At 41.7% G+C, this 27792-nt stretch overlaps 1 protein-coding gene and 1 long non-coding RNA gene across 2 annotated transcripts; one reads left to right on the forward strand and one right to left on the reverse strand.

Moving 5' to 3' along the window:
- Positions 1–447: 447 nt before the first annotated feature.
- Positions 448–9020, reverse strand: LOC112846221 (uncharacterized). Its single transcript, XR_003219087.1, has 4 exons — positions 8852–9020; positions 7629–7633; positions 7466–7468; positions 448–458 (listed from the first exon to the last, which is right to left on the reverse strand). It is a non-coding gene; the product is annotated as an uncharacterized LOC112846221 (long non-coding RNA).
- Positions 9021–10651: 1631 nt separating this feature from the next.
- Positions 10652–15399, forward strand: LOC102082188 (uncharacterized). Its single transcript, XM_019356777.2, has 6 exons — positions 10652–11064; positions 12093–12434; positions 12608–12709; positions 13640–13963; positions 14707–14997; positions 15085–15399. The coding sequence occupies exons 1-6, from the start codon at positions 11028–11030 to the stop codon at positions 15150–15152; spliced, it is 1164 nt and encodes a 387-aa protein (XP_019212322.1). The 5' UTR covers positions 10652–11027; the 3' UTR covers positions 15153–15399.
- Positions 15400–27792: the final 12393 nt, after the last annotated feature.

Raw genomic sequence — 27792 nt, forward strand, 5'->3', positions numbered from 1 at the left:
GAACCTCATGCTATATCAATATAATGATAATATAATATTAATACATGCATTTAGGAACTTTTTTTCACATTTTTTTTTTACTTTGCTAAAAAAGAACATGTACAATCAGGGATAAAAAATGGGATTCAGCAGGTGGGGAAACCCTAAAAGTGGTTGTAATGACTCACTGTGGGAAAGAGAATCACAACCTATAGTCATTTCTGTCATGAACACTGGGTGAAGTGGACTCAATGGAAGGACTCAGAGGTCAAGTGAAACATCAGGGTGATACATACAGCAGCCTTTTGCAGAAGACTGCATATAAACAGTTTGTGTGTTTACTGATATTTGTCGAGCCGATAGAAACACTGCATTTGAAATTACCTGCCACTTAAAAAAACAAAAACAAAAAACATTGTTTCCTTCATACTTGCAGAAGTACTGCAACCACAACCAAAAATGCCTATCACTCTGGCCCACTTTGACCCCAGAATACAGTACTATAGATCAGGTTTAGATTCTGTATCTCATTGTACATCTGTATAGTGACAATAAAGGCATTCTATTCTAGATTATCTTTTTGCATATGCAATAAGCACCGGTGATGGATACACCAATAGGATTATCATTTATGTATCATTGTTCCCTTCATTTAGGCTGAGATTGGTTTAATGTTTGAAGGTGCTCAGTGCTAGAAAACAAAAAAACCCCTCAAACCCTTCATCTGCAAACTGTCCTACATGCTGAACAAACTCCACTCTGTGCAGAGACCTGAAAAAAGTCTTCACTTTTTTTCTGCAGATCATCACTGAAAACATTCAAACTGAAACATCATTTCCTTCAGACTCTACAAACATCCAGGACAAAAAACAAGCTGAAACTTCCAGAAACAGAAGACAAAACACTCAACTCCAAGCTTCAACACTGAACTAATCTATGAACCTGGTGTCTGCAGCCATCTTTTATATACAGAGTATAGATAGCATACAGTGGAAAGAATCATTTACACCTGATCAGAGACATTAACCATACTCACACACACTAAAGGAGGAAGTGCAGATGTGAGTCCGTTACATTGAACTATGGAGCAGCAGATTTGTGCTGTTTGTGCTGGAACTGCTGCACACAGCTGATGTTAGCAAGGAAAACATTACACACTGGTTCCATTACCGTCACAGGGAGCTTCACATGGAGGCAATCATCAGATGAGCCTTACCCAGTAGATAACTGGAGAGAGAGATCAACTGGAGCCAATGTGGGTGGAAGGACTCGCCCAGGCTGACTGCCTTGATGTCCAGGTGTCTTCCCAGATATGGAGAAACCTGAGTAGCCTTGCATGTTACCTCTTAATCTGGGAGGGTTTTAGAATCCTGTACAATAGGTCCCAAGGGAAGATATTGCTGGGAAAGTCTAGAGCAACCTATTAAAGCTATTTGGATTAATATAGATTTATACTCAGATTTATGCCTTCATTGTTTCACAAAAGGTTAAAAAGGGAATGTCCATGGTTTACAGTTTAATTGCAGGTTTTATTAAAGTAAATTGGCAGAAGCAATGCTCCATCACTATGTCTCACGTGCTACTTCCTGTTTATTTTGTTAGTCCCCTGTCTCATGTTATGTCCTCCTTTGTTTCCTTCAGTTTGTTAGTGGATTCTGTTAGGTTTGTTTCACAGGTGTCTCCACTCTGCCCTTACCTCATGTGTGTATTTAAGTCCATTTTCCTTAGGTCTGTGCTAGTAACTAAGTAAGTAAAGTTTATTTATGCTATGTCCTCTCTTACATTTTTATTGTTTACATCTTCCTAAGATTACTTCTGTGTTGTGGCTCTGGGCCATTTTGACCCAGCATTTTGAGTTTCTTGTGTTTTGGTGTAATTTTTGTATTATTGTTTAGGTTTTGGGTGATTCAGTAGTTTGAGTTTAGTGAAGACTGTTTCTTGTATTCCCAGTATTCCCATTCCTTGTCCTTTAGGTTCGCCTTGTGTCTTTGTCCTCTGTGTCCCTCTCTGTCTGTGTTTATGTGCATGTATGTCCTTGTGTCTTGGTTCCCTTTTCCGTTCCCATGTTCCCTCTCCTCTTGTTCATTCCGTGTCTCCTCCATCTGTCATATTTATCCATGTTTCCCAATGTTGTTTTATTGGGACAGTCTTGCGTTCCATGCCAGTTAGTTCTGAGTTTCTTCCAGTTTTGTGTTTGTATTAATTCATCCAGCAATAAAGCTGAGTTTGTGTTCAGTCCTGCCAGTGAGTCTGCATTTGGGTCCAATCCTGCCTACCGCACACAGCTAATCCCTGACATTCTTAGTTTAAGACTTTTAACACTTACTTGCTCATTTTTAAACACATAAGGCTGGATGTTAAGACTTTTACCCTCTCTGAGATGTGATGACAGGGGGAAGCTGAGGGAACTCCCTCTGTGCAGGTCCAGGATATAATTGGCCATTTTTGACTACTTTTGATTGTACCTCTTCATTTCACCTTCAGAAACTGTTCACCTTGTTTGGTATCATTCTTTTCAGCACAACCTCACATGTCTGAATTTACAATTATGTTTTCATTTTGACATACTGTATTAACACAATTGATCTTTTTCAGACAAACATTCAGACAAAAAAAAAAACATAAAATCAAAGTCAATAAAATCAATATTTTTTACTGTAACAACTACAAACATGTTTAACGAATCATTTCCATTAGTTGTAAAAACTCACAAATCTTGGTTTGTCAGCAACTAATATTCAGGGAAAAACATTGGTTGTATTTTTTTTTTCCTTAGATCATAACTCTGGTTTTACACAATTTAAAAACTGGTTTATAGTTTGAAGTCAACACATTTAACACAAAAATAGACACTCAGCGTTGTCTTGGGCTGACATAGCATCTTGTTGCTATGTCATCTTAAATTGGTCATGTGATTGGTTTAACATGACTACTTTTCTTTCTCAGCCACTCAGCAGCACTCGTGCGAGGTAAGGCAAAGACAGCTGTCTGTGTGTTGAAATGCCGTTATTCCCATCACACCGACTCCACTCTGACATCACTGATCAATAATCAAAGAACACACAGATCAAACTGATTGATCAGCCATCAGAGGAGTCGGATCAATGGAGCTGCTTCTGTTCCTGATGTCCCCTGTTTGATCCTGGACCTGAACTCTCCCTGCAGAGGAGACACAAGACAGTCAGACACACACACACACACACACACACACACACACACACACACACACACACACACATACCTTTAACTTTGAGTATCACAGTTTTGTGTCTCCAGATTCTCTTCTTGCGGTTATCATCCCTGTTGCTGACTTCACATTCATACTCTCCACTGTCTCTCTCTGTGGGGTGTCTCAAGATCAGACTGAGGTCTCCAGTTTTCAGCAGGTCTTTGTTCATCTTTGTTCGGTTCTTGTATTTTTCATCCTGTACTTCAGGCCGGTCAGAGCCCTGCCGATGCATGTGGACCATCTTTGTTTCATCATATCCCCACTCCACTACAACATCTTGTTGAGCTGTGAGTTCTGTAGCTTTGAAGGGCAGCTGGACAGACTCCGCCCCCTCCTCCACCTCCACCTGACAGACTGAGAGGACAACAAACACAACATGAGCCGTACAGACAGCAGCAGCAGGTTTTCAGGGTTGTAGAGAAAGCTGAAAGAAAGATCAGAGCAGAAGGGAACAGGGGACCGAAATCCATCAATAAAGTTGATCATTAAGGTGTTAAGGTGTCCGTGAAAACTGGATCAGTGCAGTTTCACATCAATTCTATTTTATTTATAATGCACCAAATCACAAAAATAATAAAGACCCAACAATAATACATAGAAAGCAGAGAAGCCCCAACAATCAACATGATCTATATTTCAGATTCATTCTTCCTGTTTTTGAATCAGCAGACAGGAAGTCCTGAAGTCACATGACCTCTCTAACAGGACGATTCAAGTGAGATTTAGCCTGTTTTCCTGATGAATTTTCCTGATGAATTCTTTGTCTCTATAGCAGAGCTGTGAGCATCATTTTCTGCCGTCACCATGTGACCTCTCTCAGAGCCTCTCTCACTCACCTTTAACTCTGTGACCGTCTTCCCTTCAGTAATCCTCTCAGTTCCCTTAGCTGGGCCCACGTCCTCATTTTAGGTTTGACAACATTTTCAGCAGACAAAGGTGATTGGCTTATACATGAATTGATCTGCGGTTAGGGGCAAGCCTCAGAGGGGACTGGCTGCAGCTCCCAGCCCTGGCAGATCCCCATGTACTAATGAGAAGTGAAGAAGTGAAAGGATTGAAAAGGGGAGGAAGGGTGGGGCTCGAAAAGCTTGTGGAACTGGGGATCATATATAGATAGGAACGTGGGGCGTGTAGTTAACAACCTGAGAAAACGTAAACTAGAATGAAATGAAATAATTCAGAAGCAACCACAGTTTCTGATGCAAAAGTTGCATTTGGAGAACTTTGAACATGGTTATGAATCTGGAAAATTCCTCACTAACCACTTAAATCTACATAAAGAAAAAAACTCTTCCACTGGGAATGTTCCTCATGATCCACAACAAATCTTTTAAAGACTGTTAAAATAATGGATTGCATTTATATAGCACTTTTCAAGGCACCCAAAGCGCTTTACAATTCCACTATTCATTCACACACTGGTGGAGGGAAGCTACAGTTGTAGCCACAGCTGCCCTGGGGCAGACTGACAGAAGCGAGGCTGCCATATCGCGCCATCAGCCCCTCTGGCCATCACCATTAGGCAGTAGGGTAAAGTGTCTTGCCCAAGGACACAACAGGACAGAGAGCCCAGGGATCGAACCGGCGACCTTCTGGTTACAGATGTGCTTGCCCCAACCCCCTGTGCCAGATTAATCCAACTAATGCTACCACTGCTGAATTTCTGGATTCACCTCATTCAGAGTCTGAATACTGAAAAGGTTTTCCACATGGTTTTCCAGGAGTTTTACATTTTGGCCCACACTAGCACCTACTTTTTCCAAGATGGTAACTCAGATTTACAATAATCACACAATATCTCCAAACATGAACTCTGTCATCATTAGTCTACTTCTTAAACCAGCCAAAGATCCTACGCTTCCATCCAGCTACGGCCCAATCTCACTCACAAATGTAGGCCTTAAAATACTTTGCAAAGCACATGGCAGAAGATTATAAAAAAAAATTTTTTTAAAAATCACTCCATTCATAATACATCCTGACCAAACATGTAGTCAAGGGTAGACACCTGAGTGTAACTCTAAAAACTCAACAAAGACCAAAACACAATGGTGATCTACAACTATCACATTCTTTACCGCTACTTCTTATCCAACAAACTGCTGTGTTTCAGAATGGATTAAACTTATTAGACAGCCCATGGCTGGACCTAGAACAAGCACTCTGTGGAAAAGTACAAATCTGCAATCTGGCTTTCATAAGCTCCAGTATTAAGCATCATAAGTGCTTTAAAAGCCTCAACATAAACACCTCTCTGAAAGCCCGGTGAGAATTATTAAAAATAACGTATGCCATTTAAATTTTGAACAATCCAGTAATGTCAGAAAAATGAGCCGTACACACTCAAACACATGCACCTACTCCACAGACAACTCTGCTGATAACTATATACATGCTATTCAGATAAAACTGAGGTAATTGTACTCGGCCCTAAAACTCTTAGAAATATGGTTTGTAACCAGATACTTAGTCTGGAGGCTTTATGTTGGCCTCCAGTAACACTGTGAGCAATTTGGGATTCATTTACTTCTAGATCACGTTAGTTTGAGGAGAATGTCTGCCTCTGCATAAAAACAACTGGATGAATTTGTTTCATTGATCACTGACCAGATCAGCTGACCACATGCACTTAACTAGATACAGTAAATACTTTATTGCTGCTTAGTGATGGTGGTCACGCTCACAGCAGAGCCAGTGAGAATCGATCAGCAACCAAATCAATATCTGATATCGATAATGGAATCGCAATCACTAAATTCTTATCAATTCCAAATCCCTACTTTGACCTTAATACACTCAGGTGTCCTGCCTGGGACGGGGGTCCACTGGTGGCTTGCAGGCCTGTGTGGATGTGTTCTTTCATATTGTTCTCTTCCAGATGCTCTATGCTTTTGTTTTCTATGTTTTTGTGTTGCAGCTGTAGCAGTCGGAGATTCATTGCTTTTCTATTTGTTGTCTGTCTTTTTAGGTTTTCTCCCTCCTGCCTGTCAGCTTGGACATTTCCATACTGCACATGTACTGTAATAACAGAAGTGGCTTGAAAAAAAAAGAAAAAGGAAACCAGGAGACAAACTGAATATAAACAATGAATAGCAGAGCTTAAGAGTCCACAAAACACAAAACTCTGGGTCAATGATCCAGGAACCATGACACTAATGTGTTTATATGATCAAATTCAAAGCTTGCTTTGATTTCTCATTATGGATGATTTGATTATAAATCAAAATCACACAATTAATGGTTCATCCTGTGAGATGAGTGTAGGTCTAACACAGAGAGAACACAGTGTGTGAACAAATAAAATTCTCTCTGACCTTTGACTCTCAGATTCGCTGCCTTCTTAAACACAATGTTTCCCTCCCTGCTGTAGACGGTGCAGGTGTAGAGTTGTGTGTCTCTCTCTGTGGGGTATTTCAGGGTCAGACTGAGGTCTCCAGATTTCAGAAGGTCTTTATTCATCTTTGTTCGGCCTCTGTAATCCTGATCCTGTTTATCTGGCTGATCACAGCCTTCCTGATACACATGGACCTTCCACTCCACTTTAGCACCTTCAGGTTAATTAGGTTTGGTTTTGCAGGGCAGCAGTACAGACTCCATCCCTGCATCCACCTCCACTTGGGGGACTGAGAAGACAACGAAGCACGTATAAGTGGTACAGACAGCAACAGCAGCACTGATGGTAACATTACCTCCTCTCCTTGTTTCATAGACTCAGACTTGTGATATTTCCATGTGTGTTTATGTGGAATATCAGAAAGTTTTCATAGTTCTGGTAAAAAGCATGCATGTAGTGATTGTGACTGAGATATGAGTGCTAACAACATACATATATATGTTGAACTGATTTAGCTTCAGCAGTATGCTAGCTACATGCTAAACAAACTCATGAAACTCTCATGGATGATGTGGACCCTCGCAGTTCATCTTCTCTGAGCTTTTACAGTGACCTCTGACCTGTATCTACAGCACTGACCTCCACTGACATTGAGCAGCATTTGTTTCTTCAGCAGGATGTTTTCCTCCCTGTTGTGGACAGTGCAGGTGTAGGTGTGTGTGTCTGTGGGGTATTTCAGGGTCAGACTGAGGTCTCCAGTTTTCAGCAGGTTTCTCTTCATCTCTGTTCGCCCTCTGTAATCCTCATCCTGTTCTTCAGGCTGGTCAGAGCCGTTCTTACACACATGGATCTTCCTGTTATATTTGTCCTTCCACTCAAGCATCTTTAGGCAGGTGAGCTGTGGTTTTGCAGGGCAGCAGGACAGACTCCACCCCTGAATCCACCTCCACCTTGTAGACTGAGAGGACAACAAAGCACAACATGATGACATCAGCAGCTGTGATGGTCACATGACCTCCCTGTCCCCTCCTTGTCTTCTAGTCTCAGTCAGATTGTGTCTCAGTTTGTTCCTGATGTGTTCCTGACTCGTTCTTTGGTAACTAGTCTGCAGCGTCCTGTAAAGTGCTGCAGACATGTTGGATGAAGAGCAGAAGAACAGACAGACTGAGCCTCCACAGTCGGCCATGTCTCACACACATCAGCACAGAAACCATGAAGATCTCATGTGTCTGCTCTGAACATCTGAAGCTCTCCACCACATGACTGAGCACAACTCAAGGAGGAACATTTACTGAAGCTGCTGCAACATTTACTGTCAGCACATGTTTCCATGTCAGCCTGCTGTTTACCACCACAGAAGAAGAACAGCTTGTCCACATGCAACCTCTGTGTCAGATCAATGCAGTGAAGCACACACACTGTTTAGTAAAGTCATGTTGTGGAGCTGTTTCACTGATCAATGACTGAGTCTGAAGGAGGTTTTCTGACTTCAGGAACAAACCTGGAAGTTTCTCTTCAGCTCTCTGTATCAGCTGTTTGTAACTCTCAACTCTTTCAGCTTCTGGAACAAGTTTGTGTGAGCCACAGTCAGGGAGCCACCAGAGGACACCTGTGACCATCGGCATTATGGGTAGTGTAGCCGGAGACACTCACCTGACAAGAAATGAAATAAAAGTCCTCCAGAGAAGATGAGGAGAAGAACCAGGAGAGCTGTGGCTCAGGATGGAAATGGGTCTGTGGTGAAACATGAAAAAGCATTAACATGACCTCTGACCTGTAACCTTTAGCTACAGTTAGTGTGTTTTTGTCTATAGTGTCTCAATCTACTTCCTATTTACCCTAATGATCACTTGCATAACATATGATCATCATGAGTTCATAAATATACTGGGACCAGACCTCATTTACCTCTCTGTTCTACTTTCCATGTCCCACCCTCTCTCTCTTTGTTCGTTTGTCACTTCCTGTCATTGGCACCAGGTATATCTGCCTGGCCCAGGATCAGACACTGAACTTTGGTGAGGCCTACCCCCAAAACCAGTTGCAGGGATGGGTAGATTCTTGCTTACCATTTATCTGTCATCCTCTATCAGTAAAGTTTGTCTAATTGTTTTTGAGGTTACGTTTTTTGCTAAACAATATTTGTTTATATTCACTCTCATGTCATTTACTTCCTTAGAAACATAACTCTCATTGTATCGGCTCGTTTTATTATTAAGTATAAAAGTAACAGCCCTTCTAACATCCCTCTCAAACTGCTTTCATTTTTTTATTTTAACGATTTCACTTTGTCCCTAATCCCAACTGACCTTTGACCTGCAGCACTACTTTCTGTCTCAGGATGTCTTTGTCCCTGTAGATGATGCAGATGTATCCTCCACTGTCTCTCTCTGTGGGGTATTTCAGGGTCAGACTGAGGTCTCCAGTTCTCAGCAGGTCTTCATTTATATTTGTGCGACCACAGTAAAGGTTGTCCTGTTTTTTACAGTTATTTGGATGCACATGGACCATCATGAGTCCAAAGTCAGAGTGAGTCCACTCCACTGTGGGTGTCCTCAGCCAGCTCAGGTTTTGTTCTGCAGGCCAGGATGACAAACTCTGACCCCTCCTCCACCTTCACCTCCACCTGTTGGTCTGAGAGGACAATAAACAGTAATATGAAGTACAGAAGCAGCACTAGTAATACTTATAGTAATTGAAGCAGTCACATACTAAAGACTTATTTAGAATTCAAACAAAAAAAAATCCTTAAATTCATTTTGAAATTCAATGCAGAAACAAAGCTCTGGACTACTTTCTAAATATCTTCTTCAGTACTGTACATGGATGGATGGCTGTTTACCAACAGTAGTCAGGGCGGTCAGGAAACCTTTATGGAGGGAAATCATTATATTCTCTGGACTGCATAAAACACGCTGTGTCTGAAACAGCTCAGAAATACATGCTGGCATTTTCATTTCCACAACATATGCTACTTATTAGAGCAACACACTATTTGTCATCCTTCCCTTTCTTCAGCCTTGTCAGCAGTTCAGGGGTGGCTTGCCTTCTCAGACCCACTCTGTGTTTCAGTAAAGCAGGATTTGGAATCATTTATTCCGCGAATAAATGAAATGGGTTCTTCTGTACAAAATTACTGTTTCAATGTGGTCTCATCATTTTGCTCCACTCCTGTGTGGAGGATGGAGTTCAGATATTCTAAAAACAAAGTGTGCACACTAACTGCAGTAAAGACCTTGTCTCAATATTTCACTCACTCATGATTAGACAATCGTGAGTGAAATATTTTCTTTTTTCTTTCTTTCTTTTTTAATCCTGTCCTGTTTGGCAGCTTTTCCAATCATATTTAGGATCTGTGTGCACTGTGCATACAGATAGTAAATTTGAAATTTTAACATTTTAATTAAGAAAAAAAGCCTTAAAATAATTCCAGGGCTTTTGTACGTCTCAAAAAGCACAAAGATTTTAAAAAAGTTTTTAAAAAGCGTGATGATCATAAACAGAGCTGAGCTTATCTTTGGATCACAGTTTGTCTCTGTCAGCTTTCAGTGAGTCGCATTTAGTGTGTGCAGCCAAACATGATGGCAGACTGCCACAGATCACTTCTGAGGAAAGAGGCGGCGTTCAGCTTCCTCATAGTTTCACACCTGGTGACCAACTTTGTGCCAGTATCACCTGCCTCTGTCCTCACAGAGGTCCCGTCCGGTAAATTAACCATTTCTTTGCAGATGTTTCACCACCTTCTTTCAGGACTGTGTTAAATAAAAGGAAGGTTATAAATATAATGATATTATCACAGCTCACTGCATAAAGTAAGAGCTTCTAGAAGTAGTTATTTAATTGGAGGTGGGAAACAGCCTGTCAATAAAAATACATTTTAAATTGGATTTAAAATTGAAGCATTAATGAATAATGAGATTTCTTTGAGCATCAGGGTCTCACAGGCATGTTGGGTTTTTTTTAAGAAAGTAATGACTGAAGTTAGAGTGCTCAACAGGAGAAAGTGAATCTAAATAAATCTGCAGACGTTAAAGGTCCTGTACCTAATGATTTGTCTGATTTGTTGCTTTTTTCTCAGAGCAGCCTTTATGTCCATGATCTGCATGGAAACACATCTATGGAGAGCAAATCCAGCTGCTGAGGGTCACATCTGCATCATTGTAGCTACAGTGGATGTTTCAGTGTCAGGACTGAAGGCGGAGCTTTGTGCGTGTCAGGGTGAGGCCGCAGCAGCCGCCTCCAACCGGAGCGCTCGGGCGTGAAACTAGGAGGAAAGCCGACGTCCTCCTCTTTCCTCAGAAGTGATCTGTGGCCGGCCGGACTTCATTCCACAGATGTGCTTTAACAAAGTGTGAAGCTGAACTCTGAGCTGTGACAGTGTGAGCAGTGTGAGAGTGTCAGTAGATGATCAGCAGAGGAAAGTGAGAGCTGCTGTGAGCTGATGTCCTGAAGGGCTTTTAAAGAGTCTCTGAGTTTGACAGGAACATGAAGATGTTTGTGGTGTTTGTGATCCTCCTGCACGGTAAGTACACCTTCCTCTCTCTGCTCTCATCATCATCTCTCTCTCTTTAATGTGTTGAAGTGCAGCAGGAGGAGATTTCCATCAAACACTGGATTCTGATTCAGATCAAACTAACAATCCAAAGCAGCAACTTTCAAATCACTGGATTCTTCTTGGTGGCTTTCAGATGAGCTCATGTTACAATCAGCTGCTGTGTGTGTGTTGTTGTGTAGCTGAAGCTCTGACTCACATTTCATATGTGACCAAAGGAAACTTGGTGCTGTGTGACACACTTTAGATTCTCTGCTGCTGCTTTGAACTCTTCAAACTAAAGAGCCAAACTGATGATTGACTGTGCAGCTCTGACATGGCACCAAATGTCCCTGTTATCAGCTACTGGATGGACGTTATCAGAGCTTTTTAGTCCCACACGGATCACCAGGAGCTCCTCCTCTGTCTGCAAACAGGCTCAGCAGCTCTGATCATTCATTGGAGTCAGCACAGAGTGTGGAGACATCTAGTGGTCGTGGAGAGTAGTGCGATCATAGCTCTGCTGGTGAATGTAGTTACTGTAAGGTCTCTGATGGAGCTCTGTGATTGGTGGACTGTCCAAACTAAATTAAGTGATGTTTCCTCGTCCTCTGATAAAACATGAAAGGACTGATCAGCAGTCAGGACGTCAGTATCGTGACACGAGTACTGGATCCAAATGTGACCCTGAGCTTTGTTTTTAGCTACAAAGTTTATATCTTCATTCTTTTCCCTCTGCTTGAGGCCTGAAGCCATTCAAAGGTAGGTGATCACTCTGCTGAACTGCAGACAGAATTCAGACTCTCATGAATTCCTTCTAAGGCCTGATGTGGCTTTTCACTTATACCACATCTTATTTCTTTCATTATTGCATTTATTTATTTAACCTGCACACAGTTTATTCATGTGTTACGGTGATTTTATTTCTATATGTAGATATTTTATATTCTGTAACTGAAGCTGTGTCCACATTTGATCTTTACCTCAAAGTGACACATGGACTCTGTCTGTGTCCTCAGTTTCCCAGCATGCCTCGGCTGTGGAGCTGTATGAGGGAGAGCCATTTGTCCTGCTGCCCTGTGAGTTTCCCACTTTTGAACTGGACAGCCCCACGGTGGTGTGGAGTCGCTCCGACCTCAGTCCTCCAACCGTCCACCAGCGTCAGCTTCAAGGAGACGAACTGAAAGATCAAAACAAGCGTTACAGCGGCCGAACATCCATGAAGACTGACGCTCTGGAAACTGGAGACCTCACCCTGAACCTGACCAACCTCCAACTGTCTGACAGTGGCACCTACACCTGCTCCATTAGATCGTTTAGAGGAGAATGGAGACTGAGAGATGTCCCACTGCAGGTCAAAGGTGAACATCAAACCAAAACCCTGCTGTAGACGATCACAATCACTCAAATTGAACTTTTAATATTGTCACAATAAGCATGCTTGCTTAACCATTTTTAATTCTAAGCATATTCTTTAATTAATTACATTCAGTCAGAGATCAAAGGTCACATGCTGCTTTGTGTTTCTCTACAGAACCATTTCCATCCTGGGCCACAGCTCTCCTGGTTCTCCTGGTTCTTGTTCTCATCGTCTCTGGAGGTCTTTTATTTCATTTCCGGCACTATTTCACGTCAGGTGAGTGTCTCCTACCACACTATCCATAATGCAGATGGTTAGCAGGTGTCCTCAGGTGACTCCTGTGACTGTGGCTCACACAAACTTGCTGACAGTAAATGTTGCAGCAGCTTCAGTAAATGTTCCTCCTTGAGTTGTGCTCAGTCATGTGGTGGAGAGCTTCAGATGTTCAGAGCAGGATCAGTCTCTTCGAGTTCTGGAGCGGGTGTGGGGGACCACTAGAAGGTTTGGATTCAATGACCTCAGTCAATAAGAAGAGGTATATATATGAATAAAATCAGAGATAGAGGGAGGGGCCTGTAGGCAGATGTTTCATTTCTGTCTGGGTTTAGCTGTAAGTAGTTGTTATTCAACCATTGCTTAATGTTTGTTTCTCAAAGGGGACAGTTTGTGAACCTCAGAAGTTTAAGTGAGCAGTATAGCTGAATACCATCGGCAAACAGATGGTAAGAAAAATCAGCTGTATTATCTGGCCTTAAGTAAGTATGTATTTGTTTTAAAAAAAACAGAATAGGTCCCAGCACGGAGCCTTGAGGAACTCCACATAGCAGCTCTGTGGGTTCAGACATAATCTGGTTTGCAGAGACACTGAAACTCGTTTATCCAATGGCATGTCCTCAAGTGAAGGTCAAAAAAGGTGCAGTTATGGTCTCTCAAACAGACACGCTGCTAATGCTGAAGCCCAAAGTAAAGAGCCGTGTGAGACATGGCCGACTGTGGAGGCTCAGTCTGTCTGTTCTTCTGCTCTTCATCCAACATGTCTGCAGCACTTTACAGGACGCTGCAGACTAGTTACCAAAGAACAAGTCAGGAACACATCAGGAACAAACTGAGACACAATCTGACTGAGACTAGAAGACAAGGAGGGGACAGGGAGGTCATGTGACCATCACAGCTGATGGATCATGGTGTCTTTTGTTGTCCTCTCAGTTTACAAGGTGGAGGTGAATTCAGGGGTGGAGTCTGTCCTGCTCCCCTGTAAAGCCACACTTCACCTGCCTAAAGACGTTAGAGTGGAGTGGAAGGACATGAAAGACAGGAAGGTCCACGTGTATGAGAACAGCTCCGACAAGAATAAAGAACAGGATGAAGTTTACAGAAATCGAACAAAGATGAATGAAGACCCGTGGAAAACTGGAGACCTCAGTGTGACCCTGAAACACCCCACAGAGAGAGACACAAACACCTACACCTGCACCATTAGCAGGGAGGGAAACATCCTGCTGAAGAAACAAGTGCTGCTTACTGTCAGAGGTCAGTGCTGTAGATACAGGTCAAAGGTCAAACTCTTTGTGACGGTAGGACCATTATCAGTTTACTCCATCCATTTAATCCATAGATCCTGTTTGATGTCTGTTTGTAATAATGACAAACTGGAAACAGAACTTTACGATTGTTTCTTTAACCACCAAGGACCTGGCTTCCACATATTTGGACATCACATATTTGGACGTCTAGACCAAAATACAAAAATTTGCTCCACAAGGGCCTGATATCCACTAATGAGGACATTATACTGCCGCTGTTCTATCAAAATTTAAAATGAATGTCCTCTCATGTGGATCTCATTTATCTCAGAGACAAAAATCAGGTAAAAAAAAAAAAATCTGGAATTTCTGTGTTTTTGCATTCATCGGGTCCCAATGAGCCCAAATAGCAAAGAGAATTTAAAAATGCATGTAGGAGTTCGGGTCTCAGGAGGTTAAATATAATATTTATTGAAGTATTCAGACAGTTATTTGAAGCACCTTTGGCTGAATGATCATTTTTACATCCCAAGGTGATCAGCAGCTCCACGCTGACAGGAGACTTTACTGTAAAGTAGCAAAGGGACAAAAAGAAAAAATCCCGGCACCATCAGACTGTGATGAGCTCCATCAGCTGCTTCTACACTGCTGCCCTCTGTTACCTTCTGCTCTGATCTGCTTCAGCTTTCTCTACACCTCTGAAACCTGCTGCTGTCTGTACTCCTCACGGTGTGTTTGCTGTTCTCTCAGAGTGTCGGGTGGAGGTGGAGGAGGGGGCGGAGTCTGTCCAGCTGCCCTTCAAAACCACAGCTCAGCTGCCTGAAGACACTCAGGTGGAGTGGTGGCACCGTCCTGAGAAGCCTGACAAACAGGAGCGGGATTACAGAGACCGAGTGAAGATGAAGGACGAGCGTGTGAAAAGCGGACAGTTCAGCCTGACCCTTAAACGCCCCACACAGAGAGACAGTGGCAGATACAGCTGTGTGGCCTGGAGCCAGGGAAACATCATCGGATGGAGAGTCGTGCTGCTCACAGTTACAGGTGTTTGTTCACTTTCTCTTGGTTCTCTCTGCTTTCACTTATTATTTTATGGTGTTTGTGTGTGAAGCTGTCGTGTCTCCTCTGCAGGGAGAGATCATTACATCAGGAACAGAAGCAGCTCCATTGATCCGACTCCTCTGATGGCTGATGTTTGATCTGTGTTCCTTTATTATTGATCAGTGATGTCAGAGTGGAGTCGGTGTGATGTTATCAATTATACTGGAAACACTTTGCTTCTGATTCTCCTACTGATCAGTTTGTGTCTTGACTCTGTTTAAAACTTTGTGACTGTCGGGTGGGCAGTGAGCAGTCTGCATGAGTGGGAGCTGTGGACGCTGCTGCAGGAAGGCTGCATGTCATTTATTTGTATGAGTTTAATCCATTAAAGTTAATAAAGAGCTAGTCTGATGTTGTTTGTGAGTTTTTCAGGTGATTCAGTTTTCACCTACAGCTCAGCTGTTTCTATGGCAACATTATAAAGATGATGAAAGGAGGATTAGACATCAGTCTGTAGTTGCTAACACAGCTAACACACAAACTCCTCCAGCTTCCTCACCGGCTGGTACCAACGAGTCTCACCTGTGAGGTGGACTGTTACCTCCTCCTCCTCGTCATCTTTCCTTCGCCTCCTCCTGGACCTCAGGGACACAGCAGGACTCCCCTCAGTTATTACATTAATTATTATTACGTCTTTAGCTGATCCTACATTAGAAAATGATTTTAAGAATAAATACAGTCGTGAGTATGTGTTTAAACCAGCTGGTAGAAAAACAGCTTTTTACAGCTACAGTATAATGACCTGTGTGGGTCCAGTGAGGGTCAATGACAGGACATCCTCACCTGGAGGTGAGTGACAGTTGTGGTCACTGATGCTCTCAGCTGGCTCAGTTTCACACACAGGTACGAGTGCACAAGCCCCCACTGTGGAGTAGACACTACAGGGATTAAATCTGAATGCCTGTGGAGCTGTTCACAAAGACTGTGTAGTTACAGGAAACCGCCAGCAGGTGGCAGCGCATGTACAAGTGAAACAACAAACAGTCATTTTATGTGCAAGTGATCAAAGAAATAAACACAAGCTGAAAAACAGCCGAGGTACAGTTTGGTGACAGAAGCTTGGTGGAAACTCACAACTCATATACACACAGACACTCAGATACACACTTTAATGACACAGACACTTGTATGTACAGACACACACAGACACCTGTCCCTCCATCATGGTTGCTCTCCTTGCTCCTCTTTCTCTGCTTTCTGAGGTATTCACTAAGTACACAGTCAGTTGTGGCTGATGTCTCTGGTCTCATCCTGGACAGTTGCTCTGCTGACACTCACTGGTCCTCGGCCTCCTTCCTTCCTCATGTCAGTGGTTTCTGTCTTCTTCTTTGGCCAACTTATTGTCCCAGCGCGGTATTTGATTACCAGCAGGGTGTAGGTGTTGACTGACCTGTGATTTGGCGCTATATAAATAAAATTGAATTGAATTGACCATTGTCAGATCCCACCTACAAGCATCTGTGAGGGAGACATCTTGTTAGGGAAAGAGGTGGAGCAGAAAGTCAGAGGTCACAGCTGTAGATAGAGGCCAGAGGTCACTGTAGTGCACAGGTGTCGAACTCCAGGCCTTAGGGGCCGGTGTCCTGCATGTTTTAGATGTGTCCATGGTCCAACACAGCTGATTTAAATGGCTAAATTTCCTCTTCAACATGTCTTAAAGTTCTCCACAACCCTGATAATGAACTAATCATTTGATTTAGGTGTGTTAAAACAGGGTGATATCTAAAACCTGCAGGACACCGGCCCTCGAGGCCTGGAGTTCGACACCCCTGCTGTAGAGCTGAAGCTAAGTCAATTAAAATACCAGACATGTCTGAGTAACAATAAATACATGCATGCTTTTTACCAGAACTATGAAAAGAGTCCTCCTAAAAAGACATGGGAATGTCACAAGTCTGAGTCCAAGAAAAAGGGCGGGGACAGGGAGGTCATGTGACCATCAGTGCTCTGTCCAGCTGGCCATAGTGAAATGGAGGGACATATACAAGAAGACAGAGAAACAGGACAAGGATTAAGAATGAAGACCTGCCGACTGACCACCTCAGTCGGACCCTGAAACAACCCAAAGACGGAGACAGTGGTGTTCATGAGTCTGTTATGGAAACACTGGTTCTTTCAGTCACTGGTGTCCTCACTCCAGTCCATGTCAGCTGTAACTAATGATTTGGATCTTAATTGTGTGAATGTTGTTGGATCTCTGAATGTTTGAATGTTTTATTAAAAACAGTTTTATCTAACGTGGTCATTTCATATTTAATAAGTGTTCATTGTTATTATGGGCTGTAAGAGCCTGACTGTGTTACAGAGGATTTCATCCTTTTACCATCATGACAGTCGGACAGAAATCTGCTTCCTGTTCCCAGTGTGAGCATTTCTAATCTCAGCCTCACTGATGGAGGACGGCTCTCTCACAGTGTGCAGACATGTTTAATGAGTTACTGCTAACAGTCACAGTTCATCACAGCAGCTGTTTAGTATGGACGTGAAAGAATAAGAGATCCAACATATCCTCTGACCTGGACCCACAGCACTGATCTCAGAGAGGATCACAGAGTCTGTTACACAGACGACTGTTCTGTGGTGAAACATGAAAAGCCATCAACGTGACCTCTGACCTTTATCTATATTTGACAGTGTGCGTTTGTCTACAGTGTTTCAGTCTATTTAAACTTTTCACGCTATTCAATCTTTATTAGGGGGACCAGGAACACTTCTTGTCCCCTTCACATCTCTGTCCATGTCCATCCTTTCTCTCTTTGCTCGTTTGTCACTTACTGTCATTGTAACCAGGGAGATCTGCCCGACCCAGGATCAGACACTGAACCTCAGCCTGAGGTGCAGATAGTTAATAAAGTTATTTTGTATATTCACTCTCATGTCATTTAAACTTAACATTAGAGCAACTAATCTATTTAAAAACACTGCAGCTGCAAGTATGACCATGTGCTTCTGTGTTTATGCACAATTGTTGGTCTCTCTCTCTCTCTCTCTCTCATACACACACACACACACACACTGTCAATGGAAAATTGTACTGGTAGTCAGTATAAGCTTTTAATGATATAAGTTTGCATATGATAGAACACTGTATGTTGACCTTTTGATGACTTAGACTGTTGTCCACTACAAGACTGTTTTATAAATTCTTTCTCACAGTGATAATAGCTGAACAAGCTGTTATTATTTCACTCCTGCCAGGAAGAGAAGAGCTGGACACTTTTATCTGACGCTCCCAAGAAGAGGGGCCGCGTCTTTCTGTATCCCACAACACACACACACATACACCTGAACCACTCTTATCTTCACTCCCTACACACTAACATTTCTCTGCCTATGAATAGACGTATTCACTGTTGTATTACTTTTGCATATAAATAAAGACAAGTGATAGAACAGAGCGCGCATCGCAGGGCCCCCACTCTGATGTGAGCGTTCTGTGATCGCCCTTGTATACAAGTAAATGCTGCAGCGTCTGTGTGTTTCTACCCTTAGACTCTTAGCTGAAGAAGTGTCTCTAGAATAAATCTCTTCACACACACACACACACACACACACAGCCTTTATCTTAAACGGTGAAACATAATAGGTCTAATGATCACATGTTTAGTCATTAACACAAACATTAATTATGTTTTCCTTTGAGGATAAATCAGCGAAGAAGACGAGCTACCGTAAACCTCTGTGTAGAAGCCCAAGAAAATCCACTCGCGGCTGCCGTCACGTGACCACATGTCCCGGTGAGTCACGTGTGTGGAAGCTCAAACGCAGCAGTGTGTAGCTGTAGTGTCTCCGTGATTTATGAACATATATAAAAAGGATTGGATCCCCGCAAAATGCTCGTGTCAGTGTTCGTGTTGGAGTTTAAACTGAGACGTCGAGGAGCTCGTTACCATGGAGATTGCCGACAGGAGAAGGGGTTTCCCTCCATAGCAGCACTGAGCTCATCTCTCCCAAAGAGGTACCGCACACAATATACCTCCATCCTCCATCCTTCATCCAACCATCCATCCAACCATCCATCCAACCATCTATCCTCTTTCTATCCTCCATCCGTCTGTTCTGCTGAGTCGTATCAGCGTCACGTGACCACAGTCACTCCCTATGTTTGAAACGTTGCAGCAGATTCACCATAAACATCTAAATCTCCTGCTGGAATTATTCAAATGTTTACTGAACCATAGAGACACGTTTTTGATCTCAGCCTCTCTCACTCTTTAAACAAAAACACGTCACAATGACTGGATCACACACAGTCTCATGTAGCAGTTTCTGTTTCCATGGCAACAGCTGAAAGGCATCACCACCACCAGGTGGAGCACCAGTCTGATCACAACATGGTGGATGGTCACGTGAGCTGTAGTCAGCTGATAAACAATCAAATCAAAGACACAAAACAGGATGAAGCTTCATGAATGACAACAAGGGAAATGATGACATCATAACAGAAACACAGACAAGACATATGTGAGTATAAAACATGTCAGACTGAAAATGAGACGTCAACAGCATCACAAACAATGTTTAAAGCTCCCACGACATTTTACATTTCCTCCATGGAAACAGGAAGTGCTGCTTTTACTTTGAAAACACATTTAAGGATGTGGACGTGGAAAAGTACAAATCTGGCAACTTTTGTTGGACATGAAGTTGGTAATGTGTCTGTGTGACAGCTGTGGAAGCACAGGAGCAACGTCTGTGGGAAAATCCACAGACTCTGTACCACTGAAACATGTTTGAAGGAGGTTTTCACAATAAAATCCAAATATTGTTTTAAATGAAACTTTCTTCACCTTGTAAGAAAACATTTTGTGGACACGATCGTTTTGCAGCTAACAAAGTTAGTCCACTGAGAGACGACAGGAGGAGCAGAGGTCAGCTCATTGTGACAGAGGTCAAACAGATGTGACGGGCAACAGCACACACAGGCAATGTTTCCTCTAAGCTGCGCACGTGCACAATTGCGCACTGTTGGCACGGTCACTGAGCAGAGAAAATCTGCGTTGCGCATACAGACAAAAAAATCTAACCTGAATTGAAATTAAAGTAAATATTGTGGTGTAGTTGCATTGTACAGTAGATCAGGGCCGTGCAGAGATGTTTAAAGGGGCGGGTGCTCAAAGTTAAAAAGGGGCACACTGAACCAGGCTGAATAACAACAACACACATTCATCAAGAATCTAATATGGGACCGCATCATACTATATCACTGTTGTAAGGTGGCGACAAGGCAAAGCAAACGTAGCCTATGTTTTACCTGATGGGTACAATGTTGCTGTTGAGGGGTTGCTTCTGCTCCTGCTGCTGATAGTGTTGGAGGGCAGGGCTGTGTTGATCTGAGACTGTAGACATTAAAAAGTCCATAGGAGAGATGGTAGCTGATTAAACAAGTGTCATGAGATAATAACAAAATGCAAAGATTGGTGACAGCGCTTGGAACCATAAAGCAACAAAAAACTGTGAGAAATAAATTAGGCTCTGCCTGTGATTCACTCTGCTTCTCTTCCTCCTATTTCCTCATCTCATCTATCACTCTCCACTTGCTGTCTATCTGAGAACAAGGCACAACTTGCTATTGCAATACACTATTATTTAATTATCCACACCTAACAACTCTTACACTTAATCTATAATAAAATGATGACAGAAAAATGTTATAGCACTGCCTTTAGTAGCCTCACACAGCTCCTACTGTTTCCTCCTCATGTCCTTACCAGGCATGTCTGGACAATGTTATATTATGAGTAATAATTTAAAAAATCCATATACATAAAACACACACATGCACGCACATATAGTGACATTTCAGACCTTCTTCAGAATACTGTATATAATATGGGCATCATGGTGTTGATCCAGAATCCTTACATTATTATTTATTACTAGAGCTACAATAATAAAGCAATGAGGAGGGGGAAGCAATAAATATGAAATAATGTATTTATGATGATTCCATTTGTTTCACTATCCACTCTGTGCAGGCAGAAATCTTATTACATTTTTAAACTGTAGAGATACAATAATTTTACTGCTGTAAAATCCCAGTTTTGTCTTGTTTAAAATATAAATCTAATATAATCTGTTTCTTAATGTATGCTCTTTAAAATACAGCATGTGTTTTTTTAAAATATTATAATTATAATAATGCATAATTATGTGGACATGCATATTAGATCGTTTTTTAGTGAAATATAATCCCCCCAGAAAGGCAGGAAAAGCCCTGTAACGTACTTTAAAACTAAATATGCTACAGACCCACGACAGCCTTACACAGTGAGCCAGCAGCTATGACCAGCACTACTTCTGCAGTTAATAAAAGGACAGGTAAAGTTTGTCGCGCTGTTGCACACACAGCACGCTCATTTGTTTCAGTTCGTCAGTTGCCACAAGACAGCTTAAAAACGTGTACGTAATAAGCCAATACTCCTGTGTGCTTTAGACCAGCGGTCCCCAACCTTTTTTGCGCCACGGACCGGTTTATGCCCGACAATATTTTCACGGACCGGCCTTTAAGGTGTCGCGGATAAATACAACAAAATAAAACTAGTGCCGGTACCGAAAAAAAGAAGATTTATTCATAACACACGTGAAAAGACCCAGGAAAACCGAGTTAACGCTAAAAACGATAACAAAATAACGCTGAAAACCGATAAAAACCCTGAAAACCATACATTTCACACCTGAGCCTCAACTCTCGCGGCCCGGTACCAAACGACTCACGGACCGGTACCGGGTTGGGGACCGCTGCTTTAGACTACAGTGTGCGCTGTACACCTACTTACTGGTTTTGTCACATCAGTCTGTGTCTGAGTTAATTTGTGTTTCTCCTACAGCTCCAGACCGCAAAAAATGCGCGTGCTCTTTGTGAGCTCGTTCCCAGCTCGTAACCAGCACGTAACCAGCCGTCAAGGGCGATCATTGGTTAAATGTGATCATGTGACTAATGCAAGCGAGATCCTTTTATTTAGCAAAACTGTGATTAATAGTTAAATATTATTGTTGAGGGGCACAGACAGGACTCCACACGCACACACACATAAAAAAAAAATTATAATTTTTTTTTTTAAAGTTGCCTCAACAAAAGGGCACTTTGGGCACCCATCAGGAAAGGGGCGGGTGCTCAAGCCCCTCCAGCCCCCCCCTCTGCACGTGCCTGCAGTAGATGTTAATGCAGTCAGTGTAGTTAGGCTGATGGCAGCTAGAGGGCGAGACCGGTGTGTTTTGAATAGAATGTTATGTTATGTGGGGAGCAGAGCAAGAATGGATAAATAAAGTGTGGTTATGAATCGTACAGTGGACCTGCGTATAATTGAATAACACGACAAATATGTGCCAACACCGGTGTTTTAGCTAGCAAAGTGGCGTGGCTGATGTGGAGTGAAGCCACGTTAATGACAACGTGTACAACCATTGGAGATGTGAGCAGGACAGACGAACAATTGACGGAAAAAGTGTGGACTTTATACCAGTTTTCAAATAGTGTTGATAGGTCATGTAAAACCAGAGTTATGATAAAAATATCTGCAATGTTTGGTTTTCTTCCTGAATACTGTCGTTGTTTATATTTACTGCGGGAAGAAACGCTAAAAACGGCGTTTTATAAGGAAAACGCTCGAAAGCCTGTGAGCAAAGACGAAACCGAAACACCCCGCCCTTTCCCATTGGTCGAAAAATGTACCATGTGGACCAATCAAAAAATGATATGGCAACATGGCATTTAGTTGTTAAGAAACAGGGGGAAGTTTTAGGAGTGACTGCGGTGTTTTGAGATGTGAGAGATTTGAGACGTTTAGCGCAAATCTTGTGTAGTTAGTGTGTAGTTAGTGTGTAGTGTAGTCAATAGTTTTGTTGTGTGTGTCAGAACAATGAGGCGGCTGCTGAATGTTACAGGTGTTACAGCAGTGATACATCTCCTGTTGTCAGGCCTGCAGGTATCAGGCTGTTGTTCTCCTTTATCTCATAGTGGACAGAAATTATTTTTTGGAGTGGCACAAATAATTTGTGTGGCATCAGATTTGATGCAGAACAGCTGATTGTTCTGTAAATAGTTTGAAATGTTTGTTTAAAAAACACCTTGGCTGCATTTTTAGGGAAACAGCTGCAAAAAACGTTGTTGTTTGCAAAACTCCGTAACTTTTTTGAAGAAGTAACTTTATAATTACTTGCCCAACATTGGTCATTATATACTGTATTTTGCAGACAGAGAGTTACAGGACTCTCTCCCAGACCACAGACTCATAATACAAGTCAGAGCTTTATTTTTTTTTAAAAAAAGAAAGAAAGTTGTGTTTTCAAAATTGGAGTTCAAGTTATTTTTACTTCCAATAGTGTTAACATACTACACAGGTCATGAACAAGATTTTTTTTTAATTTTCATTGTAAGTGGGCTAAAGCAGTTAATTAAAAGTAGTCTAACATAAATGTAAATGCTGTAATTTGATTATTTAATTGATTGATTATTTATTATTATTTATTATTTCCGGCAGCATAACCGGAAGCGTGGCAGGGAGTTTCCCTTTGACCTTCATTCAGCTCCATGATCAGCCATTAAATCTTTCCTCAATATTGCTGTAATGTAACAACAAAGTTAGTTTTTTAAGATCAGACAGGTCCCAAAACATTCCTTACACACAGTCACTGAATTAGCATCTGTGGCACAAATAAGCTTCAGGGACTGACTTGTTTTTTAGAACCGACCTTTGACACTTGGATATTGGCTTAATTTTTACACAAAGAGAAATTTGACCCTAATAAAAAAAACATGGTGAATACTTACCTCAACTTTGATGAGTTTTTTCACAGCTATTTATTTAGAAAAAAAGTAAACAGGACACAATGCACATTGCAGAGTACATGAATGGGAATTCCTCCTCTCTATACTTACGCACAGAGCGTTTCTGGTGTGTCTCATGCAAAAGAGACAATACAGCGTGTTTCTCTGCTCCCGGTAAGCCTGCCCTTTATAAATATCTCTTTGATTATTCAAACAGTGTTTAAATTGTGACTCGTTTGTTATCCAAAAACATTTTATCTATGTTACTGATTTAAAATATACATACATATATTTCAAGTTTTTAGCTTAAACAGACTCTTGAGCAAAATCCGTAATGGCATAACCAGTGTGCAGCCTAATGTACATCTTTTAAGTGTATGTTAATCAGTACATGAAGCGTACCTCTGAAAAGAGTCCATCATTTGTGAATTTACAGATTTGTTTTTTAACGGCAGTTTTCACAAACTGTGGATGATGAAATTATTGTAGAAAATGTCTTTAAACTATCGCTGTTCCTACTTACTGAGCTACTTCTTTACTATGTGAATAAACAATTTGAACGAGAAAGGATTTAAAGACACATTGAAGCAAAGGTAAAAAAAATTTGTAATGAAATTTATGCGACCGTTCTTCTGAAATCCGGCAGAGAGTGAAAATCCAAGAGCTGCTGCAAGCCTCTGCATTAATGATCTTTCTGTTTCTCTCCTTCTGTGTGTGTGTGTGTGTGTGTGTGTGTGTGAGCGCTCACAGAGGGGAGGTCACGGCAGGAGTTCCCTGAGTTGACACGTATGAACCATAAAGTCAGTTTGGACTGAGGAGCAGCTGGTAAACTACATTCAGTCTTGACAAAATTACTTTTTTATCCAAAGCATCAAAGCATGCACAAGAATCCAAATCTCTGTATCACAATAATTTCATTAAAGCCTTATTATTTTATGAGGGCAATATCATAAATTACCGTAGATCATTAATAGGGAACAAAAAAGGAGGATCACATCAGCAATGGGAGACAGAAGTTTTGACAGATATATATATATGTAATATATATATAATATATATATTACATATATATATTATATATATATTACATATATATATAATATATATATGTAATCCGTTACTAGTCAGATAATCTTAAAGTTTTTTTTATTTTATTGTGCCTGTAATATAAGAAAGTAAAATTACATCCGCTATTGAAAAAAGAAATAGTTCTTTACTGAGAAAATTGTCATAATATTTAAACATTCAAACTATGAGTTTGTCTGTGGAAAACTAACTGCTGCTCTGTCTCTCTATACAGCACTGACTCAGCAGAAACCTGATGCGTCACCCCCATGTCTCAGGAACTCCTCCCTCTCTGATCCCCAGATCTCTTCCCCGTCCAAGTACAGAGGAACGCACGGGTGCAGAATGAAAGCATCCATCTTGTGTCTGCGCATAGTGCGCCGCCCCTCTCTGTTTTTATTCTCCTCCCTCTAAGGAAGAAAACATTTTTTTATTTTTCACAACAGGTGTCACAACAGGTGTCACGCTTATGGATCATATTACACACTTCCAGAGTCAAAAGGTCAAGGCTAGGGTCATCAATCAAATTTTGACACAAGCAGGGGTGTTATGTTTTTCGGGTCATCTACTGATCGGAAGGTTGGTGGTTCAATCCCTGGCTCCCACTAGCCTGCATGCCAAATATTTGGGGGAGAGATATTAACACCAAGTTTTCTCTGGTGCATCCATCGGAGTATGAATGTGTGTGAATGGTAGTCAGAAAGCACTTAAAGCATAGAAACAGTGCTTGTGTGAATGTGGCACGCTTTGAGTGCTCAAGGAGAGTAGAAAGGCGATACATAAGAATCAGTCCGATTATAATTGATTATTTTAATTTTTTTTGTTTTGCCAATCAATTTCCTAAACCAAAAAAATATATGTTGTGTAAACTTTAGGAATTACATTGGTAAAACAATAAAATATGAGTTAAGAAAAAGCACAGTTATTAGTCTTGTAAACACAAAAACATTAATTGAAGCAACTTTTCTCCTAAACTTGAAATTATAAGTTATCCATCAGAACCTAAAAACGTAAATGCAGTGGGTTGCCTTGAGTTTTTACGTTTTCACAACAATTTTTTTTTACAGTGTTGTCCTATAACTCCTAGTACCTCGGCCTCATGTGTGCAGACATAATATCAAAGGGGCTCACAGGCTGGCCTTTATACTGCTTTAAATTCTCTTTAATATTTATTCCTTACTTGATCTAATTAAATAACTCAAGGGGCTGTAACTGAAAGAACAATCAAAACAAAGTATCCTGCAGTGCACTCACCCCACACATGAGACAAAGGGGGGCCTAGCAAAAAAGAGTTTGGGAACCACTGAACTAGAGCATCAGTTCTGTATTGAAATATTAAGACAGTTGGTGAGGAGCATCATTTCACTGTAATCACATTACATTTTTAGGTAACACAATAACGTGATGTGTGATTGTACTAAGATCAATAATTACAATGATCCAGGTGAATAAGTTAGGACACAAAACCTAATCAGCCCTCTCACGCAGAGGCAAAACCCATTTTTAATCCAAGCTGTAAATCTGCTTTGTAATTCAACTTTATTTATACAGCCTCAAATCACAACAACAGTCGCCTCAAAGCACTTCATATTGTAAGCTAGACCCAACAATAATACAGAGAAACCCCAACGATCATATGACACCCCTATGTGCAAGCGTTTTGATGACAGTGGGAAAGAAAAACTCCCTTTTAACAGGAAGAAACCTCCATAAGCACCCTGCACCCTTCCCAGTTCCAGGTGTGAGGGCAGCAAGGCTCTGGCACTAGTCCCCACCTGTACAGCATGAGAACCCTTTGAACCCGGGTTCGGTCTATCCACACTGAATTCCAGTCTGTCTCTCCACCCTGGCCAGCATGGAGACTGCTCCTCCACCCTCATCCTCTGATGCTTTCTGCCTGCTTTTACTCAGACTGGCTCCAACACTTTTGTTCAGAAAAGCCCAAATCAGGGCCTGTGAGCCCTGCTGACCAGCCTCGCTCATCAGCCTCTGTATAAAGTACAGAAGCTGATGAGACTACATATATATATATATATACTCTCAGTTGCCAAGGCTTCATTGTCAGTTGACACCTGACAAGGTGTGGATAAAGGTGTGCCTGAGGTTGGGCTAAATCACATGACTTCTTCCACTCATGCTCTCCTCACTATTATTCTTTAACTATTTAACAGAGTATTTCAAAATGAAACTAATGTTTCCACAAACTCTGGTGTCACTCTCCACTCTGTTGCATCTGTTAAGCCAGGTCGTGACTTTATTTTAGACAATTTCATTTAAATTCCATTCACTTCAAGTTTATTTATGCAGCGCCAAATCACAAACACATGGTCATTTTAGTCTTTTTGGCCAGGGTGAAGGGAGCATCTGCCATCAAACAAGAAGACAGCCGCATGTAACTATGACGGTGTTTGCTAGTTCACCTTACATGCATTAATGTAATAATGTGGTTAGCGTACTCAACGTTAATTACACACGAACAACATGAAGCTACTCACGCAGAGGAGAACGGCTGCTGCTGCATCATCATCCGTCATCATTTCTGCTACACTGGCAGGGCTAGGGGCCAGGACTCTCCTCTTCGGGTTTTTGGGGGATGTTGCTAACTTCAGGTCCGATAACAGGCACCACACCCGCAGTAGATGTGCAAGGTGTGAGGTCTCGCAGCAAGCTATCAAATACAGCGCGTTTCTCGGCTTTTAAAACAACGCTATGCGTCGCCAGGTGTTTCATCAGATTCGAGGAGTTACCTCCTTTGCACAGTATTGCAGGCTGCTGAGTTTGCATCTTTTGCTGTGAAGTACAGCCAGACTTTTGACCGCTTCGCCTTGGGCAATTTTAATCTGTAGCTCTGCTCTAAAAGAACGTACATACCTGGGCCCGCCCACTATCTTCGGAAACGTAAA

The sequence above is a fragment of the Oreochromis niloticus genome, linkage group LG3 (assembly GCF_001858045.2).
Source record: "Oreochromis niloticus isolate F11D_XX linkage group LG3, O_niloticus_UMD_NMBU, whole genome shotgun sequence".
In the NCBI taxonomy this organism is placed as follows: Eukaryota; Metazoa; Chordata; class Actinopteri; order Cichliformes; family Cichlidae; genus Oreochromis; species Oreochromis niloticus.

What these genes read in the sequence shown, in the direction of transcription:
- LOC102082188 (XM_019356777.2), top strand. Translation starts at nt 11,028, where the DNA reads ATGAAGATGTTTGTGGTGTTTGTGATCCTCCTGCACG. An exon ending in TGTCCCACTGCAGGTCAAAG is followed by an intron (nt 12,435 to 12,607) that starts GTGAACATCAAA and finishes GTTTCTCTACAG; the next exon opens with AACCATTTCCATCCTGGGCC. An exon ending in CGTGCTGCTCACAGTTACAG is followed by an intron (nt 14,998 to 15,084) that starts GTGTTTGTTCAC and finishes TCTCCTCTGCAG; the next exon opens with GGAGAGATCATTACATCAGG.